The following is a 27,062-nucleotide window of genomic DNA, read 5'->3' as shown; positions in this document are numbered from 1 at the left end:
CCAAGACTCCACAAGACTGGAGCATAAGCCACAGCCCACTTTTGGGGCGCCACAATGAGGAGAAAGGAGCTGGAAAACAGGTCAAGGGTGGAGTAAAGAAAGGTTAAAGGGGATTCACTCCTGTGCGAAATCATTTTAACGAACTAGTTTATTGGAATTGGAGCTATCGAAGAAACTAGCTAACAAAACTAAATCTAAATTCACAATTTAGATTTTTAAGCTAATGTTATCGATGGCACCAATTCCAGTAAACTTATTTTTGATAAACTTTTAACGAACCAATGTTTTAAACATAAATGGGCAAATTGAAAAAAGTTTTATAAAGATAAAATAATATACAAAAACTAAATATCGTTTTATAAACTAGTATTATCAGCTTAGGGAGTGCCACAAATTTAGTCTTATATCATAGCTTCATTTACCAAATTGACTAGAAAATAATTAGTAAATACTAAATATATGGAACAACCCAAATAACTCTCCATAGTCATATGCATTTTTTTTATTGAACATAATTCTTCTTTCGAAGCCAAAGCTGCCATCTACAAGATATAAGATTAATTTCCATTTTAAAATTGTAGTTTTTGAGTTAGGAAAATAAATAGACGGCCTGATAAAAGGGTTTTCTATGACATATATTGTACAACCCTTTTTGGGCGCCTCTGCTGGCGACCACCATTACAAATTCTACCACTTCTGACCCTGCCGCTGTGGACTGTCGGCTTCTGCCCCAGCCCACAACCTCGGCACGCCACACCCCAGAAACCAGACGCGGGCCTGGCCTCCACCTCCACCTCCAGCTGGGCAGGAGCGGGTCTTTCGGTTGTCATGGTTGTCGCGGTGGCTATCACGGCTGGAAATCAGCAGGACGCCGATGCAGCCCGACGAGGCAACTTGCAACGGAAACCCGTTTTGGGTGCTGCTGCTGGTCCCCATTTTGAGGTGGAGTTAGCGATGAGGCAGCAACGCTGCGATTGGTCGATTGAATCGCCTTTGGGAGTGTTGTTGTGTTGTATCTCCTGTTGTTGCCGCAGTTCCCCGCCATCCCTGCCCCCTCCGTCTGGCTTTCATTAAAGCTTCGCATAAATATTGTTGCATGTTTGCGGCGCTTCATGTCCGTGCCACGCGTGTCCGTCCGGGTATCGCACGGCTACACGCATTTCAGGTCCAATTCATTTGCAGCTCGCTTTTCCCTTTCCATTTGCCCCCTCGGAAAACTGGTGGAGGCAAACGCATTTCGTGTCTGCGCCTGGTTTTTTCTTTATGATTTGGCCTGCTCGTATTTTGGCAGTTCCTATAAATAATTGAACTTTATCGTCTGCTGGCCCGCTCGCCATTTAATAAATTTAATTTGTGGTAATTGAACATTAGACACGAAAATGGGGAGCGAGAAGCTTATCGAGCTGTCCCCGCCTGAAATTCCAATTGAAAATGCCCATTTTTTAGTGCTGACGAGTAATTATTTAAGAAGGAAGTCTCAGGGTGCGTACGCAAACAGATCACATTTTTTTTTTTGGTTTTTTTGTGTAGGGAAATGTGTCATGACATGATAATCTTTTCGGCTTACAAAAACAGATTCTGCATAGCTTAGTCAATGTAATTGCGTGGGCAAGTGTCACCCATATCTTTCCAGATTAGTCATTCCTTATATGAAAGCTCGAGAAGTGCCATGACACAAAACGTTCTGGAATCCATCAAAGATTAAGCGTTAAGGGCAGTCATATAATGCGTCAACTCATAATATTTTCTGAAATATAGAATACCCAGGAGGACAAAAGTTTTATTATGCTATTACATTACAAATATTTCCAAATCGATATACCAAATTTTTTAAACGTTTAATTTGGCTTTAAAAACTAAATTAGCTTGTAGACAACCACACTGATTTTTTGAAGCAAATTTTTCTATGCAAATTAAACTATAAGTAATTCAAATACTTGAATGGAGTGTTTTTCAGAAGTTTTCTTAGGGAAACCTAGGTAATAACCCTAAAAATATGATTGTGTCTGAGTGTTTTTAAAGCATTTCTGCAAAGTTAAATCAAACAAAATAAATATTTTTTAATTTAGAAGCATTTCAAGTATAACCGCAGATATATTCATAACTAAGGCCTAAAAGTTTCCGAATACTTATCCCATTGAGAACTTTTTGCTGCTGTGGTAATTAAAATTTATGCATTGAAACTAGCATTAACTGATTGGCTTATCTGCATTATGACAAATGAATGGCACAACTAATTTGTAAATCAAAAAGAATTTGTTTATTCTCACCTCTAAAGTTCGTTCCGATTCGATGTATGTAAATGGCATCAACTTAATGAAGACATTATCTGATAAATAAATCACAAGTGGGCGTTAAACTTATAAATTGCAGGCCAGCACTAGTAAGATTGCAGGTATATAAATAAGTGAATTACATAGCCATTAATTGGGATGGGAGAAGAGTTATGAAGGTGCCAATTAAAGAGCACATTAAGTGTGGATTTTACCTGCTGAAAGAAAAACCTTGGCATACGGCTTTGATATTTGTAATTTATTTCTTTTATTAGCGCGAATAATGGTCTTTAAATGGCGAAGGGGAGACATTGCGCATACGCCGCATGAGCCAGCACAAAGTGGGCTGTCCCCAGAGAGTCAGCCCATGTTTCTCTCTCTCTCTCTGTCTCTCGCGTTGACACACACCAATATCTAAACAGCAAATCAAGTAAACTTTTAATATGGCCACATTTCGATTAAGAAAGAGAGCGAGTAAGAGGTATGGATTGTTGGGTGAGTAAAAGAGAGAGCGCGACACCAAGGCAACACCCACTTTTATAGCGATAGCGATTGTGTGTGTTTGTGTGGGAAACCCGTTTGTTTGCCCGCGAGAGAAAACATACGAACGCGTTCAGTTGCTCTCTTAGCGCACGTCCAACCGGAAGCCCAACCGAAACGCGCTCGCACACTCCATCTTGTGTGTAGGTGTAAGTTTTCGCTGTACGTGTGTGCCAGTGCTTCCCCATTCCAATCAGAACGCACACATACACTAGCAGACACAGTGCGACAAGGAGTCCCCGTCGAATGTGAAATTCCTTGCCTTCAGTTGGATTCCGAACGTTTATGCGCGACACGCGAAACGCAGCGAATGAAGCGAGCGAAACGCGAATTGCCGTCGCCAAAAAGCAAACAGTGATCTATAACCAAAACAGCTAACATCCATCAATCGAAAACTGGAAAGCTCACCGTTCCAATAGCCGCATTTTGATTAATTAAACGGGTTTCGCGTCTCGCATCCGCTGTTCCATTGGCCATCTAGCCGTCAATATAAAAGTGTATTTGTGAGTGGATCTGTGATCTTCGCCTTTTTTCGGAATCCATCAGTTGTCTGCGGTGTGATTTGTGGCGCTTTTGTTTAGGCACCAGCATTCAAAAATCAAATCAAACCGAGCACACAAAACAAAAACTCACAAAACATTCGCTGTGAAAACAATAAATGCGATTTAAAAGCAGTTTACATTTTTGTTTAACCACCCAACAAAAAGGCCATTAAGCGCCATAACTGCCAATTGGCATACGAATCTTGATTAGCATATATCAAACAAAGCAATTGGAGAACAGTAGAGGAATCAATCGGAGGGGAAGAGACAGATATTCGCTGTTAATCCCAAATTAGGTAAGTTTTAATTTGCTTACAAATCATTTTTATAAAGTTCTTAAAAGTTTCATTAGTCTGTTGAAACGTATTATTGTCAAAACAATAAAAAAAACTCATTAATTAACTTAAAAACTTATTTTATTTCATTTTTTTAAGTCACTTACTAAACATCTATTAAATATTAACTAACTAAAATTTTAAAATAATATTTATTTTAAGCTTAGAACACTTTTCTTAATTTCGCCGAAAACGATCATAGTTATAGTCGGTTAAAAAAGCCTACTATTAAGTAATACCGAAACGATGAACATCTAAAAATTTAAAAACTGGTTTCAAACTCCAGTGGCAACTCATTAGAGCGCTGTTAAATGCCATTCAATGATCCATTCCGATGATTGGCGAACTGCAACTTTGTGTGAGAACAGTTACAGATTAAATTAGACATAAACAATATGATCTGTTGTATCAATTAGCTAAGTCTAAGCTCGACCACAACACAATCTTTGTGGATCAACAATGAAATTAGCATCGCACTAATGTTGAACATGTAAAAACTACGTAAAGATAACGATCTAAGTTAATAAACTCGTTTGCGATAATCTTTGATAACCCTCGTGGAAATCGTTTTAAATGCAGTCGTAGACAACCAGAAGCCAAAAGGTTGAAAGGGCCGTAAAATTGACCACCAAAAGTTGGCAACTAAATCATTTTCGATTGCGCCATTAGCGGCTGGGCGTATTTCAAATCGATATTGCTTTTGTTACTTTTTGTGCTTTTCAATAATTTAATTGAATTGTAATTTATGCGCTGGAGCTTTATATTCAGGCATTAACTGCCATAAAATATAGCAAGAAAGGCCATAAATTTCTGATCAACTCTTGAGCTGTCAAGGATTGAAGAAAAGGGGTAGTACCAGGGGAGGAATTTGATATGAACTTGGCGTCCATTGGCAGTCGACATGAGCGCAGTTTTGTTTCGATTAGCTCCCCGTTGAAAGACCAAATGTCAAAAATCTTTCAAGCTTCCATTTAGCTGGCCGTAATTGATGGGAGCAACCAACCAGGCGGCAGCTGAAAGCCGTTGAAAACGGCTGAAAACCGAACGTGTTTCATGCATTTTTCAACACTCAGTGGCACTGCCAGTAGTTGGCATAATTACTCGCACAATTGCACTGCAGATACATAAATTGCCGACTCGGGCCAACCCCAACAAAAGACTCCAGAGCAAAACTTGCGAGAACAACGGCAAGCAGTCATTAACATTCGAATTAACATTAACATTAGCTCGTATCACTATTCATTAGGGTCTCGTCCAAAACTCCTTGGCAATGCACATAAATTAGAGTAAGGTGTAAGCGGCTGACAATGGAGAGGTAAAGGCGGCTAAAGCAGTGGCTTAAACTATTCTAAACAAGTGAAATTATTCGGCAGCAATTACCCTTCTTACAGGGCCCCTATCTCAGTTTTATTGCACTCAAAGTGCTCTTATCACCTTTTGACAAGCCGAAGTAAACTTAGTTTACACATCTTCCGTTATTAAGTAACTGAAATCAACTCTTTCAATATTTATTTTTGTCTTAAAATTTCCTGTTCATTTTAACAATATTTTTATCAGCTTTTGGGGAAAAACAAAGCTTTAAGCAACTTAAAATGCAAACTTTAGCAAATCGAGATTGTACAGCACCTAAATAGTTGTTTTATATGTGGAATACATTCTGATACTCGAAACTATCTTTAAATCAAAGATTGGCACGAAGTAAATAAAGGTAATAATTTTCTTGTCACTAAGCCAAAACAAAGAAATGTACAATGTTTTCTCAATGAACTTAAGTTTAGAAAAATAACTTTTCCACAAAATGGTCTAGAAAGACAGAAATTTATAAGCACTGTAACCGAAATAAACACTTTTGGTATGTTCAATTTAACTGATAAATCTAAGATATAAAAGAGTCCTTGAACCTAGAAATATGCACCATGTGTTGTGAGCTACTACCTGAAGCCTTGGACAATAGTTTGGCCTTGTCGAGACCAATTAGCATCGAGCCCAGTTCTAATGCAACCCTTTGCTTCACTTTCACTTCCGAGCAGAGGCCACGAATCTGTCATCCCTCGTCAGGTACTAACAAGTGCCATTCCATATGGCAATTAACTGCTGGCGCCACCACTAAGAATGGCTGAATGGATGACCCAGACAGCCGAGTGACCAGAGAATAGAATCCCAGAGTGCCCGACCGTGTTGACAATGACACAACATGACGGCAGATTCTCGAACGCAGGGAAATATTGCAAAAAATGTCATAAAATCATTAGCTGGAAAATAGAGAAAAGCCGGTCCGTAGGGGCCATAAAAGCAGGCCGAAGGACAGCCAAACCTTTGCCCTTCTCTGCCCACGGAGGAGGTCATGAGTCAAAAGCGCTGCGTGTGACCGGTGGCACAGGTTACATGATCCCTAAGCCAACCATCCATCCAAGTGGATCTGTGTGCGTGCTTAAGCGCCTTTTAATTTATGACACTTTTATGAGACCCACAAAAACTATAAAACTGAAATTGGCTTCAAACATCAGAAAGAAGGCAAAACAAAACTAGTTAAATGCCTCTAACTTTGTCTCCAGTTTGGGCCGATAGAATTTTTGGGAAATTGCATCATAAATCTTAACCCAAAATGTTTAGCGAGTCCAAGCCAGAGGTCATCGAGCGTTAGAGTTTCCAGGTTTTCTAAAGGAATATATTATAAGATGGCTAGAGCAGTAAATAACAAGTGCATTGCATTCCAAAAAGTTAATTTGATGTAAAATGTATTTTTAAATTGTTATGCAACTTTAGATTTAGCCCAAAGATACACAAAAAAACAAAACACTGTTAAAAAAAATGTACAAGTATTAGGTTTCCATTTTTATCATATTCAAAATAAACAAGTGACTAAATGATATAATTATACTAAAAATGTTTTAGATTCAAAAGATTTAAACACTTGCATGATAATACTTTTTAAAACACTTAATTTGTAAAGCAGTGTGGCAACTCTGGTCAAACAACCCTCAGTCACATTCGACGGAAAATGCAAACTGCAACCGGCCAACCTAATTATGCAATTTTAACACTCGCTCGCCAAGCAGACCACCGTCAACCTACACAGCTCAGTCCCAAGCGAACTGAACTGAGCCCGTATCCATAACCATATTCATTCAGGTAGAGCTGGCTCCGAGAATGCAGCACGCAAGTGGAAAGTGTATCGGCGGCGGAAACAACTGGCAGGCCATGATAAATGCCCCTTGGCTGCACTTTAGCTCGAGCAGGTCAACGGGCCACGAACAGGGCCCAGACCGAGGCCCAATAGGAAGTAGATCCCTGGGCTGGAGACCCATTGACCCAACGTCCTGGAAGTCCTGCAGAGCCATGCACGACGGCGGCTAATTGCGTGTTAGCCAAGGACCTGGCCAGTAGATAGGAGATCCTGGCGAGGTCCTGGCACTTCTCGGTAGCCAGAAACGAGGCGTCAGCAGTCTGAGTTGCTTGCTGTGTGGGTTATTGAATATTTTCGGGCTTCGAAATAACTGCCATGTTGCAGAAATACTTAAAAAGCAGTCTATCACTGGTAAAACAAATTCCGAAAAGATTCCAATACAAGAAATTTAGTAAACAAACTTATAATTCATAAACTCAGAGGGTTTTTTGTGAAGGTAAACAAAAACTGATGAGCAACTTGAAAACGCATTTTTGCCAATATTGGAAGCAAAGCAATTTGGTAAACAAAGTTCTTTTCTCTGTATAATAAATTAATTAGTTTTTTATAGTTGGTAAGTTCATTTGTGTATGCAATTCTACAAAAAAAAAGAGAATTTAAAAGTTAACTTTTATTTAGTAATACGCAACGTTTACAAATCACGATAAATTTTATTTTCAAGTCAAACATTTAAACGAAATCAGTTTTTTACTGTTTTCCAATCCTTATCCGCAACATTATTTACCAGTGCCGCAGATCAAATTCGTCCAGATTGTTTTTGTATTTTAGCCTGGATACAAAGAGTCGGACGATAAGCTTGCCTTATTCATGGCAATATCGCTATCAAGACGGGCCTTTCAAATCGGGGCCTTCGCGGAGGAGGCATAATCTCCGGACTTATCGCCGGGTCTTAGAGGAAGCTGAGGTCCACAAGCCCCAACGATAAAGCCTGCTGGAGAGAACTGCTTTCGATTCGGGTTGCAGTTGAACCTTATCTCAGTGTTTCTCAGGCTTACAGTTCATTTGAGCTTCAGGGCCGGCGCCAAAGGCTAATAAAAACTTTCAAAAACTCCCGAATACACATTTTCCTTCTTCGTCATTAGGTGGCCATAATTAATTAATTAAAGACTAGGGAAAATTAGGCGACATCTTTTCACAGTCAAGAGCACCGATTAAATCTTGATTTTTCCACAGCAATTAATTCCTCGGGTTCTCTCTCTCTCCCCCCCCTCTCCTATTCCCTGTGTTTCCCTCTGGCCTCACAAATGTAAATGTCACCCAAGAGGAAGGGAGAAGGCAAGACATAAGCCGCGCCGACGCCAAGACACTTAAAAGCTTTGGTCGGAGCCGACGGACGTCGAGATGGGAGCCCAATCGGGAAACACATTCGAGGCACATTCCCCGGGAATCTGTCGGTCCGCGTGCCGAAAACTTGTCACTGCCACTACACAGAAAGAAATATCTAAGTAACATGACAAAGATTGTTTTAAATATCAGTTTCAGCTTACTCGTAAGGTACTTAACAAGTTGAGTTCAAAACTTCAATAAATCTACACTACTACGTATTCTTTTCTACTAAATATTGGTAGTGATAAATTCTAATGTGTGTAGCTCAATTAAAATTCTTAAAAAACATGGACAAGTGCAACTATCTGACTTTTGTATATTTCTTACCAAGCATTATTGTCCAAATAAATAAAACTTTACTTTGTAAATGTAAAAAAAAATCAGCTTTGTAACAAAGTTATAGAAGTACAATATTGTGAATAATGCTAAGCTTTTTTTACCCCAAAGAATATTCTACCTATAAACTAAACGCATAAGAAATGTTTTTGTCGTTTCAACATTGTTAACATATTAATACTAAACAAAATAAGTAAATTCCTATTTCGAATAGAGTAAATTCCTATATTTATTTTTGTTGCCTATAAACATTTTTTTCTGTGTAGAAAATGATAATGGACAGAGCAGGGAGCGGAGACACCTCTCTCGTATCCCGGTATCGGCAGAGATCAAAAGCCCAAGGGGCAGGCTTAATTTAGACGCCATCTATGCTCGCCACAAAGGACACTCGCCGAATCGAGTTCGTTGCTTCAGTCTTTCGTTATTAACACGCCCTGTGGCCCCCCAAAAAAAAAAAGAACACAGCCAGCATAATAGCATAATAGTGGGCTCACTGAGCATAGATAGGCATATCGGCTTGGTAATTAATTATAAAACAAAACGCACAAGCAAATGTAATGTTATCAGAACTAAAGTTGCAATAAGTCACCATTTCCGCCATCAGTTCTCCAGCGACTTCAAGTTGATAAGTGAGCCTCTATCCGCGGCGATGTTTATAGACTGACACACACTCAAAATCAGCGATTGGAACAGTCATGGGGCTCACTTATCTTTCCATATTCAAATTGAGTTCTTCGCTAGTTCTCCGGTTTTTTGTTGTTCATGAATTTGTAAGTAGCCGTCGCACTTCAATTGCGTTTTAGTTGCCATGTCAAGTGCCTCCTTGAATTGAGTGCGGCCTGGGAAGGGGGCAAATGGGGGTGGCGCAGTGAAAAGTGGAGCCCGGGGAGTTACTTTGATGGGTTACTGCAGCGGTTGTTTGAAAGAGCCCCTAATGGCACTGCGATAACCAAGGCAGATCGGAACAATTCCGGCGCTAAAACCCATTTGGGTCGAAAACTTTTAAGCAATAAAGGAAAAACCTATTTCCATTTTTAATGCGTTATAATTATACATTAAACTTGTGAAAAGAAGACGGTGATAAGGTGCTCTGTAGTATTTGTATATTGCATTGATTATTAAAACGTACATTCATTTAGCAATTTGGATAAACAATAAGAATTACTTCAACTTTTATAAGTCAAGCTGTCCCAATCGAAATGTGAAAAAAACATAAAATTGCTAGTTAAAATATTGACAAATACATTCTTAGTTCAATGTTAAGTGTTTGACAAATATCCATAACCCAAAAAACATCAACATTTAAGAAGTTAAATTAATATCGCTTAAAGATAATTAACTTAAATTTAAACTTTATTTTTATAATTTATTCTTATTTTTAAAAAGATAATTTTTTATTTTAGCAACTCATAAATATTTTTGTGAGGTACACATACATGGCATACCTTTTTAAACGCTTTTTCACTAACCGGAGAACCCCATTTATCTCCTCGAAACTTCCCGCACTTGACTTGCCCAACTTGTGATGGCAAAGCCATCAAAGAACCCTGCCCATCTGAACCGCTTCCCCCCACCTCCCTCGACTAGATGCATTTGCGACATTAAAGACAAACCAAAGGCCATAATTACAAGCCTCAAACTGCCTAAAACACTCAACGGCCGTGGGCCAAGTATGTCTTCGTCTGGCGGACGACAGCTGGAAGATTCTCATAATTACGCATAAAGAAAGAAATAAACATACAAATTTGAATAAAAACGATATAACCGCAGAGACATCTCAGCCGCAGTCGCAGCCACGGAGGTTGAGGTTGAATCTGAATCTCTGGTTCCGAGGCCTGGCGCACTTCGGCATTAAGAATCGAACCACAAATCCACTTAAAATCACTACAAAAACCAATAAAGATTGCTTTCATCTTTGCCGTGAGGGAGATCCATATACGAGTACCAGCGAGCGGGGAAAAAGACAGCGATGATGGCGATGACGATCAATGGGAATTGTGATCATCGAGATGCAAAGTACCCGAGAGTAAGACTTCACTGGGTTCCCCCCATAGGAAAGAGGTGGGAGAAAGTCTTAGAAAGGGGTTGAGCGGTGACGCCACTTTGAAAATTCGGGCGACATTTCCCCGACCCCGACCCCGAAAACGGAATCGGAATCGATTGAAGGGTTCGTTCTGGCTGGAGCAGGATTAGAGTGGAGCCAGGGCAATTATCATTTGTCTGCACGTTATCAGGGACTCAATGGGCCTGAGAATAAGTGTTGTGCACTTTCTTTCCAACCTTTCTTCTGGCAGTTTTTCCATTTCCAGGAAAGCGCGTGCCTGTTTCATTTCATTCCGCGCATTCGGACGATAAGCTCCATAAAAACTTTATCACCAGCTCCACCTTCAACTCGCAACCAGCAACTCCAACGCCAAGTCGCAGCCAGATCGTGTGGATGATCACATTAACGGTCTGGCGCATGATATATAAAGCTGTTCACAAATTAAGGTCCATTAGCACAGCAGGATGTGTCAGCGCGGATTGAAATACGCGCATGTCCGCCACCGCCGCTGTGTTCCCTCCTCCCTCCTCCCTTCTCTCCCAAAACCCCATCCCTGCGGTTTTTGTTTTGACATCTTTCGTACCTCACCTTGGACTGCCTTTCTGACTGACTTTCCTCGCCCGGCTTTTGTTTTTGTTCCTTTTTCCACCTTTTTTCTGCCACTTTTGCTTTGCATTTTAATGGAGCGAATCTGACCACTCCATCGCTCCCCGAGAACCTTTTCTTGTTTCGGGCCGATTGGCAGAAACTAAGGCAAATTGCTTGATTAATGACGTCTCCTGGGGTCTCCGGTTGCTTTGCGAGTGATTTGTGGTCGTTCTGAGGTTCCGAATTAGGAACCTAAGGGTTGGCACTTGACAAATTCCATACAAAACTAGGAAATATCAAGAGCTTGTTTTGAAAGTATATGGATTATTATTCTGAAACACACAGAAACAAACCTGAAAGTTTAGTTTTAAAAAGTGTAAATGTATAAGTATTAGTTCAATACTAAATAATATAATTTTAAAATTCATTTCTACACAGCTGAGTCTAAAACTTAATTATAAACGTCAAAAGTTTTATTTTAATACTCATCTTATTAAGATATTTTTCATACCCAAGAATTTAGAATTCATCTTAGAATAGTTTTGTTGCTATGACAATTTTTTATGGCTGTAACAATGCTCAATAACATTTAAAATTAAACTTAAAAAAATGTTATTTACGAATTGTGTTTTCAAAGTGCAGTTCTTGAGTAACATTATTTTAATCTGATATATAATAACCCTGTTAAATTATTTGTAGATAAAGGAATGTCGAACCCTCATTCTTCTTTCCACCGAATTATTTGTAATTCCCCTTGCCGTAGTTGCAATTTGAGTCATCCTGAATTAATCGCCTACCATTAAGAGCAATATAAACACAAGCACACACATGGATGAGAGATCAATTAATTCAAGCCTGTCCAGATCCTGAGATCCTTTCTCGGGGACAGACACACGCCCAGGCAATTTAACGAGCTGCTGACAATGGGCCGGGCCTTCAGTGCCCACAATCTCGCCTCGGTTTCTGATTGTAATACACACAAGAAAAATAGTATTGACTTGAAGTGGTCATACACTTGAGAAAGTGCATTACTAAGAATAAGTAAAGAAACATAGAATGTTCTGTCAAGAAAATTATATTTTCAACATTAAGTTTGTCTCGAGTTAATGAAATGGTATTGTATTGCATATAACAGATTTACTCACAAGCAAGTATGATAGCTTACTGGGAATAGCATTTGCCATTAACGAATTATAAGATTTAGCTATTGTTTATATTGTTACTCAATAATCAACAGTTTAAAATTAAAGTCAGGATCATAAGAATGTTTTCTTTCTGTGTAGTTTTGGGACCAAAATGGGTATGGGATTCGGGATCAGGGTCTGGAAAAGCGGATTAGATGGTACGAGTGGTAGAGTGCCTACCGTTCCGGGTCTCAAGTGCGGACGGACCTGCTTCAATTTCCCGGCTCAAGTGTGCGGGACATCATTTTTCAAGACTTACATGAAATTGACTAATTTTCGAGTCAGCGCCGCTGCCGACGTCTCTGCCAACGTTGCACCTACAAATTTTTACCTGTCAGCTGAGTGCATCCCGCTCACGCCCATGGAGATCGAGTGACATTGCTAGGAGTGGAAGGGAGAGAGGAGAGAGGAGCGACGGACTGCCCATTGATGAAATTGACTTTTTATGTTGTTGCCGTTGACTTCTTGCCGATCCGCTGCCGGCGTCGCAGTCGCTGCCTGCGCCGACGTCGCCGCCAACGCCTGGAACTGGATCTGGATATTTGGGATTAAGTTTTTGTTTACTTCGAGGCGTTTTTTAGTTTGTTTGTTCGCCTCAAGGAAGTCAGATCGGTGTGCTCTCGCTCTTCAAAAAAAAAAAAGCCAAACAACAAAAATTAAGACAACCGAGGTAGAGACAAAAGCCACGGAATCGGTTAAGTGCTCGTAAATGGAATAATACGAAATTTATCGCTTTATAGGCCACATTAATCAAATGCCTTACAACAAGGCCCATAAAATGCCATATAAATAATAAACAAACTTCGTGTAAAAGTGCCATAAAACATTTCTGAACTTGTTGCAATTAATCTGAATGCATTTTTGATGCGATTAATTATTTACACTTCCCAGCGACACCGTGAATATCAATAGCCATAGCAATTCAGAATCGAATCGAATAAATTCATATCGGAAGCTCAATACATATCGGTTTCAACCTCAACTTGAACTGAGCTGCGTGCGTGCCCATTAATCATTCTAAAACGAGCCGCGAATCGCGAATTATTCGGCCATAAATCATGGGCATCTTATTGAGTGATGGCGATGTAAGTTTACCTCACGTTTTTTTACTTTTTACAAAATATGTCACCGAACATGTGCTTTAGCTTCCTTTTTGGCCGGGGTAACAAGTTTACAACTTGTATTGCGGATATTCAGTCTTTCAATCATAAAGAAAATTTTATTTAATATGAAACTGCGTTGCTGACATGGTCTGATTATAAAAAACTAAATGATAACCTCGGCCATAATATCACTATTTAATTTTAAAGCTTTTATTTTTTCTGTGCGGTTCAGTTCATTAATTGAATTAAATCATCTTAGATAACATGAGTATTTTGATCCAGTGTGATTTTATCAAAAGGGAGTTTTAATTAAAATTGTTGAGGCTAAGTAGGTGGGTTAAATAACTTTACAAATTAAGATTAATATAAAACACTGTAAAATAAACTTATATTAATACCGATTTTTTGACCATATTTAAACCATTTTTAAAATCCTATTTTGTATGTCAGTTTAAACTCAATCAAAAATAGTAATCAGATTAATTAGTTTCGCATCGACTGTAATTACTCCTTAATCTTCATGCATCTATTAGTTGTATGATTTTCCTCTTATGAGATGAGCCTTGACAGGCGGCAAACTTAAATGGCGCAGCGATTAGGCCAAAACAAAATCCAAGACCGAAACAAGCAACCAAGCAACAAGCAAGCGCAAAGAGAGGGGAATGAAAGGCGGCAGGAGAAAGCGTGGAGAGAGCCTGGAAAAGCGAAGATCAATGAATGAATGAGTCAAGTGGAGTTGGCTAAAGTGGAAAGGAGTGGATAGCAAAAAACAGGATCCTCCACTTGACGGCAGAGCGCCAGCTTTAGAGCGGGAGAAAAAAAAACAAGACAGTAACACTCAAAGCGCCGCTCATCCTCACTCTCCACTTATCCTCTGCTGCCCGCCTCCTTTGGGATCCTTCTTCTCATCCTGCTTCTGACTCTTCTGTCTTTGTTTTGTTTTTGCCCGCTCAAGTGGTTTTCTCTGTTTGTTTTTGTTCCTTCATTTGCGGTGACAAATTATTAACGTTATACTCGGTGTGGGTATAGGTATCGTTATCCTCTTTTCTTTCTCTTCTCCTCCACACTGAAAAAATAATGTCAAACAGTTTTTAAATAATTTTAAATAATTAAATAGAACTCAATTATCGATGCTACCAACTAGTAAATGCTAGTTTGTTAAATAAAGTCAAAACTTCTAGAACTAATCTTGTCGGTTAAAGGCACTAACAAATTTAAGTACATTTCAATACAAACTTTTTTAATTTTAAAATAACTTAAAAAAAATCCTCACATATTTAAAATAAAAATGTTATACGTTAACAAAAAATTTACCAACTAAAAGAAGGCGATTAAGAGTTCATTCATTGAAACGTTTTACAAGACTTAAACTTTTTTTTTCTTTTTCTCTTATTTTTTAAGTGCACTCTTATGAAATTGATTTTTTATGGCTGTTTATTCGAATTCCTCGCCTCCTTTGGGGGATTTGGCGGCTTGTCCCTTTTGCTGATCGCTTTTTAATAAGCGCCAAAGCGCCCTCTCCTTCGCTCGCACATTGGAACACCATGCGTACATACGTCATGATCCCTTCGATCCGTTCTCTCATCCTTCTACCTTTTGCTTTCCTTGTTGACAATTTTTCGTGTGGTCGCCGCCTCCTTTGATCTCGCGCTGCAACTTCCAGTCCGACTTTAGCTCCATCGCCATCGCATCTCTCACTCGGCGCTCTCTTTGATCGAGTGATCTTCTAAGGGGAGCGACGTCATTATGCACGCGTGGTCAACTCTTTGATTGCCTCCGTGTCTCTGTCCCTTTCGCTCTCATGCTCCGCTGGAATTTGAGGAATTACAGCCGAAATTGTTGCACTGATCTTCACCTAGTCCCCAACCCCTCTTGCTCGCGCAATTAATTTGTTTTGACAGTTGCGTGTTGAGTCTTAAACATTATTGCTCATACGTCATGTTGCACTCAATCAATCTGATTTCATATCTCATAATTTAATGCCATTTTGATTAAACATTGGCAAAGTTATTTCGAAAATGTATTATAAATTCTGGCTTAAAAATAAGGTACAGTAGCCACATATGAACGCGCGACTCATTAAACCAATAAATACAAATGTATTACCCAGACAAAAGCGTTACAAGCAACTACAAAAATCTCAGGAACGCTTTGAAAAATCAAATTATTACATTATTATATCAGTCTACTGTTAAATTCAATTCCAGAAACTCAATTCTGCACTTTAAAATGCTTTAAGTGTAATTTTTGGCTTATTAATCATTGCAATACATAGTTAAAACCACCGGCGGCTTTTTAAACAGAAAACCCGTGCATCAATTTCTTGTTCAACAACTTGACTGCGCGCGATTACGTTGAACTGTAATTTAAAATCTTTTAATATCATCAATATTGCCCAAACTTTGCCATTCCCAATCCCCCACCCCTTAAGTGGCCATCTGTTTACAAATAAAATTTATTTGCGCCCCCCTCGAGGCAAAACGGGAATGAGAAAAATTAAAAATTTCATACATCATCGCATTAAATTTGTGGGATAAGATAAAGACGTCAAATGTTTTCCCTCTTTTTTATTTGACTTTTTGGTGCTGACTGTAAAGGCAATTAAAAAATATATTTCAATATATCCGCATAAATAAAAATATGCAATTGGCGCCTTAATTGAAACCGATGTGAAGCACAGATTTCGATGATCGCTGTTGGGCTTTGTTATTGTTTTTGCTTTTTTGGCTGTTGAACTTTTCAGAAATAGGAATACAAAAAAAACTGATTCTGAATAAATATTTAAGTGTATGTGGGGGAAAACAGCCAACGCCACTTGAAGTCTTTTCCCTCATTTGGTGCAAAAATGTTGAATGAACAATGAAAACTTTGTACGGAATAAAAAAACAATTATTAATATGTAATAGCCACAAATTTCTGTTAGGAAGACGATATGCAATTCGTATTTTTTTTAATTTGGCTTTCATCTGGATTAATAATAATGTTAATTAAATCTATATATTAAAATTAATGCACATATAAAATTATATTAATTTTGTAACAATGAGTTTTAATTTATATTTTGTTTAATTTTCATAAGTTTGATAAAGCATAAGTAAAATGCATCATCTTAAGCTCATTTTGCTAATTTCAGTTGACTCCTTCGAATGCTGCAATTTCTTAATCTCTTCTTTATGCAATCATATGTACGTACTTCCCCAGTTTATAATTTCAAAATGAGTACCGAGTGCCTGCAAATGACACTTTATGCCCTGTCCCTTCTCCTCCGCCCAGAAATCGAAGTGCCTACGCACCAGATAAGTGCTGCGAAGCCAAAGATACAGATGCACAAACTCACGGATGCCAAGATACACGAGCAGTGCGAGATGCAGAGAGCGCCATTAACTCGAGTTGGTAACCAAAAGGGCACAGTCCGGGAAAACGGGTTCCGATTTAGAGGAGGAGGGGGATCCGCTGCCGGGGGAGGGCTGAAGAGCAGACGCAGGAGCTGCAGCAAGAAGTGAAACCAAAATGGCTGCCAAGCAAGGGAAGTTGCCCATGAGCCAGAGCATCCAATGGCAGTCCCTGAACGAAAGAGATGGAAATGGGAGCTGGGGCAAAAGGGACAGGATCTAAAAAGGGATGGAACAAGAGATATTATATAGTGTAGCACTATAAATTAACTTTACACAGAGTGGTCATTTTTATTGACTATTTCACATTCTACAACTAACTTACACCCCTACATTTTGTACATATATCAAATAAATTTCTGGAAATTTACCATTTTAGTGTAAAATAAAATAAACGTATTGAAAGATAAGGACATTCTTTAAATGGATAATTTTAAAATTGAAAAATGATTCTTCTAAAAGTTTTTTAAACATCTTGTAATCATTTAAATCTTACCTAAGATTGACTGATTAATTTTCTTTATGTATATATTTATGCATTATTGTTAATATATTATTTAACGTTTTTAACGTATTTAATATCTAACTAATGATTTATTTTTCGTCTCCTTGCAGTCCACATCGGATCAGCAGTCGACACGCGACTATCCGCATTTCAGCGGTGACCAGCAAAACGTGACGCTGCCGGTTGCCTCCGCATCCACATCCGTATTCGAATCCGCTTCTGCCAGCCACGCCGCCGCCGTAAAGATGTACCACAGCAGCGCCGTAGCGGCATACACGGACCTGGCTGCCGCCGGGAGTGCGGCTAGCGCCGGAGTCGGAGTCGGGGTGTCCGGCTACCACCAGCAGGCCGTAAACGCTCCGGTTTACGTGCCCTCCAACCGCCAGTACAACCACGTGGCCGCGCATTTCGGCAGTGCTGCGGCGCAGAATGCCTGGACCACGGACAGCTTCGGATCGGCACACGGCCAGCTGCCGGCGCAGTTTTACTCGCCCAACGCCGTGATGATGGGCTCCTGGCGCAGTGCCTACGATCCGTCGGGCTTCCAGCGATCCTCGCCCTACGAGAGCGCCATGGACTTTCAGTTCGGCGAGGGACGCGAGTGCGTCAACTGTGGCGCCATATCGACGCCCTTGTGGCGACGGGATGGCACTGGGCACTACCTGTGCAACGCCTGCGGACTGTACCACAAGATGAACGGGATGAACCGGCCGCTGATCAAGCCCAGCAAGCGCCTGGTGAGTGCAGTGAGTAGTCCCCTTCGATCCACTCCAGATTCCGTTGCTAATTTGGACCATCTCCTTGTTAGACTGCTACCAGGAGGATGGGCTTGTGCTGCACCAACTGCGGCACCCGAACGACAACCCTGTGGAGGCGCAACAACGACGGCGAGCCAGTGTGCAACGCCTGCGGCCTGTACTACAAGTTGCACGGTGTGAACCGACCACTGGCCATGCGCAAGGATGGCATCCAGACCAGGAAGCGGAAGCCCAAGAAAACGGGCAGCGGATCGGCGGGCGGAACGGGCACTGGTTCCGGATCGAGCTCCACTTTGGAGGCCATCAAGGAGTGCAAGGAAGAGCATGGTAAGTGGTCACTTATTCGATTGGGGTGCTCTTCACTGAAAGTTTAAAAAACTAATTATTTTTACTTAAGAAGAGGATCTCTTTTGATCAGTATTTTTAGAAAACTGTTTTACTCTAAAAGTGAAACCCACAATTGTATTTATAGTTTCATAACTTTTTGCCTCCACAACTAATGTCTCTAAAACGGAAGTTAAGTTGGACTTTCAAATATTTTTTAGTGGATCGCAAAAGAAATCAATATTTGTATTTTTAGTATTTAGTCGTTTTAATTAGGAAATTTAAGTTCGACTTTGAAAAACGTTCTAGTGGATCGCAAAGTAAATACATTTTATCACATCATACAAAAAATAAGAGATCTATAGCAACTTTGAATTTAGCAATGAAACCAACCGACCTTGTTCACTAATTATGCCAAACTTAAGCAAAGTTTTCCAAGACTCTAATCCCGATCTCTCCACCGCCAGATCTCAAACCCTCGCTGAGCCACAGCCTTGGTAAGCTGCACACGGACCTAAAGACCACCACCGGCAGCAGCAGCACTCTGATGGGACACCACAACGCCCAGCAGCAACAGCAGCAGCAGCAGCAGCAACAACAGCAGCAGGCGGCTCACCAGCAATGCTTTCCCCACTATGGACAGGCGGCGACGCAACAGCAGCACCAGCAACATGGCCACGGCATGACTCCGACCTCCGGCCAGTCCCAGTTGAGTGCCCGCCAGCTCCACGGAGCGGCAGGATCGCAGCTCTACACGCCCGGCAGCAGCTCGGGCGGAGGCAGTGCGTCCGCCTACACGTCGCACAGTGCCGAGACGCCGACGCTGAGCAATGGCACCCCCTCGCCCCACTACCAGCACCATCACCATTTGGGCGGATCCCATGGACACCATGTGACGGCAGCGGCCCATCATCACTTGCATGCCGCCGCAGCTGCCGCCGCGTATGGAGTGAAAACGGAGACGAGTGCCACCAACTATGACTATGTGAACAATTGCTACTTTGGTGGCACCTTCGGGGCGTTGGGAGGAGCTGCGTCCACGGCGGCCATGGCGGGCGGAGCGGCCAGTGAGTTGGCTGGCTACCATCACCAGCACAACGTCATCCAGGCGGCCAAGCTGATGGCGACCTCGTAATCCCTAAGCACTGGACATTGGACACTGGACACTGGACATTGGACACTGGCTCTGTGATGTGATCTCCCTCCTCCTCACCAATTGCACCTTAGCTTGAAGCCTTAGTTGGAATCATTGCATTGAAAAGACTTTAGACATTAGTCCCACTCGACCCTGCTCGTATTTCCATTTCAATCAAGTTTCTCAAATTCATAATGGCGTTAAAATTCAAAAATCCGATATTTTAACAATTATGATTTCGGCAAAATTTAGTGGAAATTGGAAACTCAAACAGTGGTTGTTTCTAGGTTAAAATCTGCTGAATGGCACTTAGTTTCTATGTCGTGTAAATAACTAATAGCAATTTTTGTTGTACAAATATACGTTTATATATGTGTGCTTAACTATGGAGTTATATATATGTGTACAGATATTGTTTATCGCTTCGTTTATAATTCAGTTCGATGTAGTTCTTTATCATAACTCTTGTTCAACTAGCTTAAATATTATATGTGTAAACCGCACTTCCCCCACTCACCCTCTTCATAGAACATTTAGCTTTAGGCGTACGCATTAGTATAGTATTATTATAACTCTGCTCCTTTAAACATGAACTCTAAATAAAGATTGTATTCAAATATAGCACTTTTTTTGAACAATGATTTTTGGGTACATGTTAAAATTCTTATTTTCTAAAGGGGTTTTCCTTTAACATGGTTCAAAATATTTGAGAATGAACTATAACTTATGATAATGATTTTTTACCAATGGTAAAATGTGGATTTATGTATTTGAGCTTTTGTCCTCGCTTAAACTGAATCAAAAAATGGTTGCCTACTTTTGAGCTGCTATTTTTTTTTGCTATTTTACCGATTGATCTTCCAAAAAGTAAAATTACTTAACATCTACATATACTCGCAATACGTTATATTTGAATTTTATTTTTTATAAAACGGTTACTTTTTAAGCCGTCAGCGTAAATGTCAGTCAAATAAAATTAATTAAAATAAAAAATGAAAACATTTTGGCAAACGAGTGCCAAAATGTCGGCCCTTTACACAAGACTTGCTGACGGGTTAATCGGTCAATGCCAGAGCAGCGCCTGCAATCAAAATACAAGCTAAAATCGAGTGATAAACGATAAAATTAGAGGCGTGATCTGCATGCCAAGGTACCAAATTAAAAAGCCCAATCGAAGCTATTGAACTCTTGGCTCCAATTGCACGTGACCAAAGGCGGATTGCGGTTGGATTTACACCAGCCGAGAGCTGTGGGAAAGCCCCTTCAATTATTTGTTTTCTTTACTTTTATGACATTGCAAAAAAATGTAGCAAAAAAGCTGGTGCCCAGTGATTGCATCACTTGGGGCATCCAACGTTTTAAACAAAAAAAACCTGGCATCGAGGAATGCACCAGCAAGTGTGAAAATAAACGCCAATAAAACTTGAACCGAAACGAAAACAAACCAAATCGATGGCGAACATTAAACTCGTTTGTTTGCCGTTCAAAGAAAATAAAATGCTTGTTAATAATTCAAGTCGAAAGTTGCGCAATTCCAGGCTTTAGGAGTGAAACAACTTTTGCCAGTTCGACAGCTGTTCAATCTCAGCTGAATTGTTTTTATTTTGATGGGCCAGTCGGCGAGGAAGCAGCCACAATTAAATATATCGCAATCCCCAGACGCTGGTCAACTATTGCAAAGACCCGCAATTTCGGTAATTTCCGCACGCGACTTTTTTGTCAAAAAAAAAAAATGAGATGAACATGGATGAATTTAATGTCTGACTATTGTCGCAACATGCAACATTGAAATATGCCGACCCGTGCGGGAGAAAGATTATTAGTCACATAAGCGTAAGGGCCCGAATTTGCATATTCATGTTTTCGTAAACTTCGGCAATTAAGTGACTTCCAAATGACAAATGAGTGCTGGAGATGAAATCGTGAGAAATAATATTAAAAACTATAAATGGAGTTCATTGCAAATATAATAGCAGTAAGAAATTTGTAAACAAAAATTTACCACCTTTTATTGCTTATATAATTACTTTATAAAGTAATTGGCTTACATTTATTTATAATCGAGTTGTCTCAGCGAGTTTCTATATTATCCCAACGGCAAACCCAATATGTGGGTAAAAGTTTTTCGATTACTTAACTTCATTAGTAAATGATATATAATATTTAGTCTGCTTAATACACGTACTAAAGTAGTATAAATTTGATAAAGTAGTATAAATAGAGATCGCCGAACAAAAAATTTTGATTGAGGTAGGACATAGTTTTAACGATTCTTACAAAATTACTTATTTGAGTAGTTAATGGACGAAATGTGGTACATTTCGATATCTCTTCCCGCTCACGATCAGGTCACTGGACCACCTCTAGGCCAAATGTTAATTGGTTAATTGGGGAGACTGCGTAACTGAAACTGGCAACCAGAGTGCACGCGACAACCGCCAAAAGGGGAAGAGAGGGAACGTGGGGCAAGTGAAGCCTCTGTGGCCCGAGGCATTGGAGCACGAACGGCCAGAAAACCGGACAAAACCCGTGACAATGAAGGGGCAAGGCAGCGCCGACGATCCCAGACAACTCCAACTCCAGCTCCGATCGAGCCATGTCTGCGTAATACCAGAAGTAGTCAACAGGTGAACAACTTTGGAGGGAACTCCGGTGGAACTGGAAGCAGGCCAGGGGGACGAGTTGGGCGGCTTTTGGCTTTCTGGCCATATCTTGGTGTGTGTGTGTGGCGCAACGTCTATAAACATAAACAAGCTGGGAATCGGTGGCGTTTAAGCGCCGAACGAAAGTTAAATTGAAAACAACATAAAAGTACAAATATCAATGCAACAAATAAGCCAACACAAATATTCGGTCAAGTGGTGCAGTCTTATGCACTACAGTTGGGAAATTTGGAATGCTACCTGTAGTAATTACCAACATAGTTAGTAAACGAGTTGAATGGCTTAAATAAATAAAATTGTCGCACACCGTCATTAAATAACATTCATTTACTATAGATTTTAAAAGTACTCAAATAATTTACTTTCTATAAGTTGAAAAAGATAATTAAATAAAGAAATTATTTTATTTATTAATTTAAGACCCGTCCTATAATTTAAATTCCCCAGGTGATTAGTGCATTTTACACTCTTTTTATCGACATTTTTTCCGTGGTCACTTGACAAGCGGGAAAGGGGGTGTAAACGGGTATACGGCGCCGCCAGTTCCGAAATTGCGGAATTCGTAATGCCAGTGCGGGCAAAAAGAGTATGTAAAACTGGCCGCAAAAGCAGCCCACGAAAAAAGTCACATTACCATGGCCTTCGATGGTTTCGTCCGACTTTTCTCTTGGCTATCCCGGCACTTGGTCTCGAGCCATCGTCGCTAACGGTCGCGCGCAACGGAAAACCGACTTAAAATAACGAACTTTATTGTCGCTTTAAGGATACCTGTCGATTTGGTTTTGATTTTTTCCTTTTAAAACAATGTTTAACACAACATACTGGAAGTTGGCGATTAGTTTGGGCGTTATCTTTTCGGTTTCGGTGACACAAGGCTCCGGGGCGTATACGCGCGAAATTGTGAACGATAAACTTCCGTTGCAGGAGAGACGTAAGTAATAATAGCTATAAGTGCTCATAAGGATAATCAGTGTTTTTTAAAAAATACTAAAGAAGCATTAAAAATTTGTATACAAGTTGTGTAAATAGAAAAGTTAATAAATGGCTTTGCGGAACTGTGACTGTGGTATGTCTTTAAAGTCTTGTGGCTTAAGTCTCTAAAAATCTGCGTTTAAATCTTGGTTTGTAATTTCGGATCGATTTTTTGATATTTTGATGATGTTACCCCTTTCTTAATTTCCGAAAAATGGCTTTGCTGAAAATTGACCAAAATCCTGCAGTTCTTAGTCCATAACTTTTCTTACAGGCGTCCGATTTTGATATGGTATATCTTTAAAGTCTTGTGGCTTAAGTCTCTAAAAATCTGCGTTTAAATCTTGGTTTGTAATTTCGGATCGATTTTTTGATATTTTGATTATGTTACACCCCTTTCTTAATTTCCGAAAAATGGCTTTGCCGAAAATTGACCAAAATACTGCAATTCTTAGTCCATAACTTTCCTTGCAGACGTCTGATTGTGAAGTGGTATATATTTAAAGTCTTGTGGCTTAAGTCTCTAAAAATCTGCGTTTAAATCTTGGTTTGTAATTTGGAATCGATTTTTTGATATTTTAATGATGTTACCCCTTTCTTAATTTCCAAAAATTGGCTTTGCTGAAAAGTAACCAAAAACCTGCAGTTTTTAACCCATACATTTTCTTACAGACGTCTGATTGTGAAGTGGTATGTCTTTAAAGTCTTGTGGCTTAAGTCTCTAAAAATCTGCGTTTAAATCTTGGTTTGTAATTTGGAATCGATTTTTTGATATTTTGATGATGTTACCCCTTTCATAATTTGATAAAAATGACTTTGCTGAAAATTGACCAAAATCCTGCAGTTCTTAGTCCATAACTTTTCTTACAGGCGTCCGATTTTGATATGGTATATCTTTAAAGTCTTGTGGCTTAAGTCTCTAAAAATCTGCGTTTAAATCTTGGTTTGTAATTTCGGATCGATTTTTTGATATTTTGATGATGTTACCCCTTTCTTAATTTCCGAAAAATGGCTTTGCCGAAAAGTGACCAAAAACCTGCAGTTCAATAGTCCACAACTTTCCTTGCATATGTCTCATTGTGAAATGGTATATCTTTTAAGTCTTGTGGCTTAAAAATCTGCGTTTAAATCTTGGTGTGTAATATCGGATCGATTTTTTGATATTTTTATGAATTAACCATTTTCTGGATTGCAAAAAAGTGAAAAATATTCCATTTTTTTTTATTATTTAGTCGAATGCTCAATCATTTTTCGTCACAAAATAAGGTATCAGAAGTTTTGCAATCGGCACGACTTTTTCATTTCGTAAGTGGTGTTTTGGTTTGATTTTACATTAATAGTAATATCAGTAATTAAATCCAATCTTAAACACATTATCGTAATCTTGTGTCTTTCAGCTCCGTGGCTGCAGACATGCAAGCGCTCCAATCCAAATGAGGACAAGTGCTTCCGGCAGCTCTTTGAGGGCTGCTTTCCGGCCCTGGCGGCAGGAATTCCGGAGCTCGGGGTGAAGAGCTTTGAGCCACTCAACATCGACCAAGTGTCGGTGTCAAAGGGCAGTGGCAATCTGGTGCTGTCCGGCGGATTCCAGAACCTCGTCATTCGAGGACCATCAAACGCGACTGTCCGTCGAGCCAGGTAAGAAAATGGATTTTGGGAAGTATATCAGATAATCCAAATGAAAAATACTTGAAATTAATAGAGATTATTAACTCATACGTTTATTTTTTGCTGTAGCTTGGATCTGGAGCGGCGCCTGCTGAACTTTGAGCTGGAGCTCCCTCGACTGCGAATCCGGGCCAAGTACAACCTAAAGGGAAATATCCTACTGCTCCCACTCATCGGCAGTGGAGACGTTGCCATGGCCCTGAAGAACGTGCACACCACTGTGTACACCAGGATCTCCCTACGGAATGAGACACGCACTGGCGATGAGATCATCCACATCGACGAGATGAAGGTGGGCTTCGACGTGGGCGCCATGCGCATCCATCTCAAGAATCTGTTCAATGGGAACGACATCCTGGCGGCCTCGATCAACTCGTTCCTCAATCAGAACGGCAAGGAAGTAATTGCCGAGCTGCGTCCAGACTTGGAACTGGGACTGGCCGACATCTTCCACGGCCTGTGGAACAACGTATTCTCCAAGATGCCCACCAAGCTTTGGCTGGTTTAGTGGTCTACGGATCCTCATCCGCCGTTTATGTATTATATTCATAATTTATTTCGCATTTAATTGTGTGCTTATTTGTAGGCTATTCTTTGTACTACGATTAAATCTTTAAGTTGGCTAATACGCTGTTCACCAGTCACCACCAGTCTCCATTTAGTTATTGCCCTTGGGCAGGAGATCATCGTAGCTGAAGGATGAGAACAGCTTGTCCACGGAGGCTCTCAAAATGTCCACCAGAGCCTTGGACATCAGTGGACGCACTTCCTCGGCCAAGGCCTTCCAGTTCTCGTTGAGGAACTCGTTCATCCGGTCACCCAAAGCCTTGTCCCCGTTGAACAGGTTGTCCAGGTGTATGTGTACATCTGATAGCTCGTACTTGACCTTAACCGTGTTGATCTTAAGATAGTTGGCTCCATTCTTTTTGTATTCCTGTCCGATCAGTTCTGTGCGCATGGTGATGTTTGCTGTACAACAAATTAAATTAAATTTTTTATTGGAAGCCCAATTGATAATATAACTTACTTAGATCCACCATGCAGTGACCATCGCCAAGAAGAGGCATCATCATGATTTTTCCCTACAAGAGCAACAATTGTACTTGTAGTTATGTTTGTTTGGAGTGGGCTTGCGAAGTGGCTTCATACATCTCTACTGACCTTAATGCTGTAGTCTGATTCCAAGTGCAGATTGGGAAATGTCAGCGACACGATGAACTTCAGCTTTGAGGGCTCCAAGCGCATCTCGTTCACCGTGTGCTTCGAAATGCCGGTGACTTTTACGTTCCGATACACGGAGTGCAGGTAGATGGCACCGGAGTCCTGGTCCATCTTCACCTGCGGAACGACCAGTGGCTCCATGGCTGGTATATAGAGCTCGGGAATGCCCTCCATCAGTCGCGGTCGCAGCGCTTCATAGGATTCACGGGCGCATGTGTTCAGGTCCGGGGAATCACGATGGCATACCTTGAGGAATGATGCTGCATAGAAATCAAATAGTTAAATTGTCGTTTACTATTCAACTGATTTTCAATTCAATTTACTCACGCAGTGACTTCCTCGTCGGAGGCTTAGCTGTTATCCAATCCACCTGCAGTACAACTCCTAGGAGCAGAAGCAAACCAATCGACCAGTGTAGATTCATTTCGTGCTTCCTTGCGATTCTTCTAGAGCTCCGACAGTGGTCACCGGCTAACGGCTTGTGGTGGCTGCCTAGCTGCTGGTATCGCTTTTATAGCCACGTCTGGCATGGCCAGAAGCCCACGAATTCTCGGTTCTGCCGCATGTGCAATTTCTCGTGACATTGCAATCCTCAGCAGTTTCATTTCAATTGACCAAGCCAAACTATATACAGCTGTTTATTCGTAAATTAAGCCGTCTGTTATATATACCATATATGCTTTGAAGTTTTTGTTTTGTCTGCCAGACAACTTTTAACCAGTAGAAAAAGATTGACAGAAATATAGCACAAGTTCAACTGCTGAATTCATATTATTAATATTTCTTATAAACATATTATATACATACAGAAGAACTATAAGCAACCTTTAAAATGTAAACAACAGAATTAAAGATTGTTTTGGTTTTACAAATAATTATTTTAACTTTTTCACTGAATAATGGAGCCCAGATTTCTTAAACTCAAAAGCAGATCATTTTGTTTCGTTTTAGTTATATAGGTTTGAT

The 27,062-nt window shown here is 40.2% G+C and overlaps 3 protein-coding genes across 5 annotated transcripts; 2 read left to right on the top strand and 1 right to left on the bottom strand.

The window, feature by feature from the left end:
• Positions 1–2,891: 2,891 nt before the first annotated feature.
• LOC128251971 (GATA-binding factor A) lies at positions 2,892–20,189 on the top strand. 3 transcript variants are annotated; one of them, XM_052979268.1, is made up of 4 exons: positions 2,892–3,651; positions 17,466–18,101; positions 18,164–18,440; positions 18,905–20,189. In XM_052979268.1, exons 2-4 carry the CDS (start codon positions 17,601–17,603, stop codon positions 19,570–19,572), a joined length of 1,446 nt encoding a protein of 481 aa, XP_052835228.1. In that variant the 5' UTR covers positions 2,892–3,651; positions 17,466–17,600; the 3' UTR covers positions 19,573–20,189. The 3 variants fall into 3 exon arrangements, with proteins under 3 accessions (XP_052835228.1, XP_052835227.1, XP_052835226.1); XM_052979267.1 differs by lacking the exon at positions 2,892–3,651 and adding an exon at positions 12,953–13,440 and having other exon boundaries at positions 17,466–18,092; XM_052979266.1 differs by lacking the exon at positions 2,892–3,651 and adding an exon at positions 12,953–13,440.
• A 2,729-nt stretch (positions 20,190–22,918) lies between these two features.
• Positions 22,919–25,519, top strand: LOC128258125 (circadian clock-controlled protein daywake). Its single transcript, XM_052989551.1, has 3 exons — positions 22,919–23,166; positions 24,605–24,845; positions 24,945–25,519. Exons 1-3 carry the CDS (start codon positions 23,040–23,042, stop codon positions 25,381–25,383), a joined length of 807 nt encoding a protein of 268 aa, XP_052845511.1. The 5' UTR covers positions 22,919–23,039; the 3' UTR covers positions 25,384–25,519.
• On the bottom strand, positions 25,408–26,728 carry LOC128258135 (protein takeout). The gene is made up of 4 exons (XM_052989562.1): positions 26,424–26,728; positions 26,037–26,356; positions 25,903–25,957; positions 25,408–25,844 (listed from the first exon to the last, which is right to left on the bottom strand). Exons 1-4 carry the CDS (start codon positions 26,518–26,520, stop codon positions 25,534–25,536), a joined length of 783 nt encoding a protein of 260 aa, XP_052845522.1. The 5' UTR covers positions 26,521–26,728; the 3' UTR covers positions 25,408–25,533.
• Positions 26,729–27,062: the final 334 nt, after the last annotated feature.

This window comes from Drosophila gunungcola, chromosome 3R (assembly GCF_025200985.1).
Source record: "Drosophila gunungcola strain Sukarami chromosome 3R, Dgunungcola_SK_2, whole genome shotgun sequence".
NCBI classification, from domain to species: Eukaryota; Metazoa; Arthropoda; class Insecta; order Diptera; family Drosophilidae; genus Drosophila; species Drosophila gunungcola.
The sequence above is the reverse complement of the archived record's forward strand: the minus strand, read 5'-3'. Positions and strand labels throughout refer to the sequence as shown.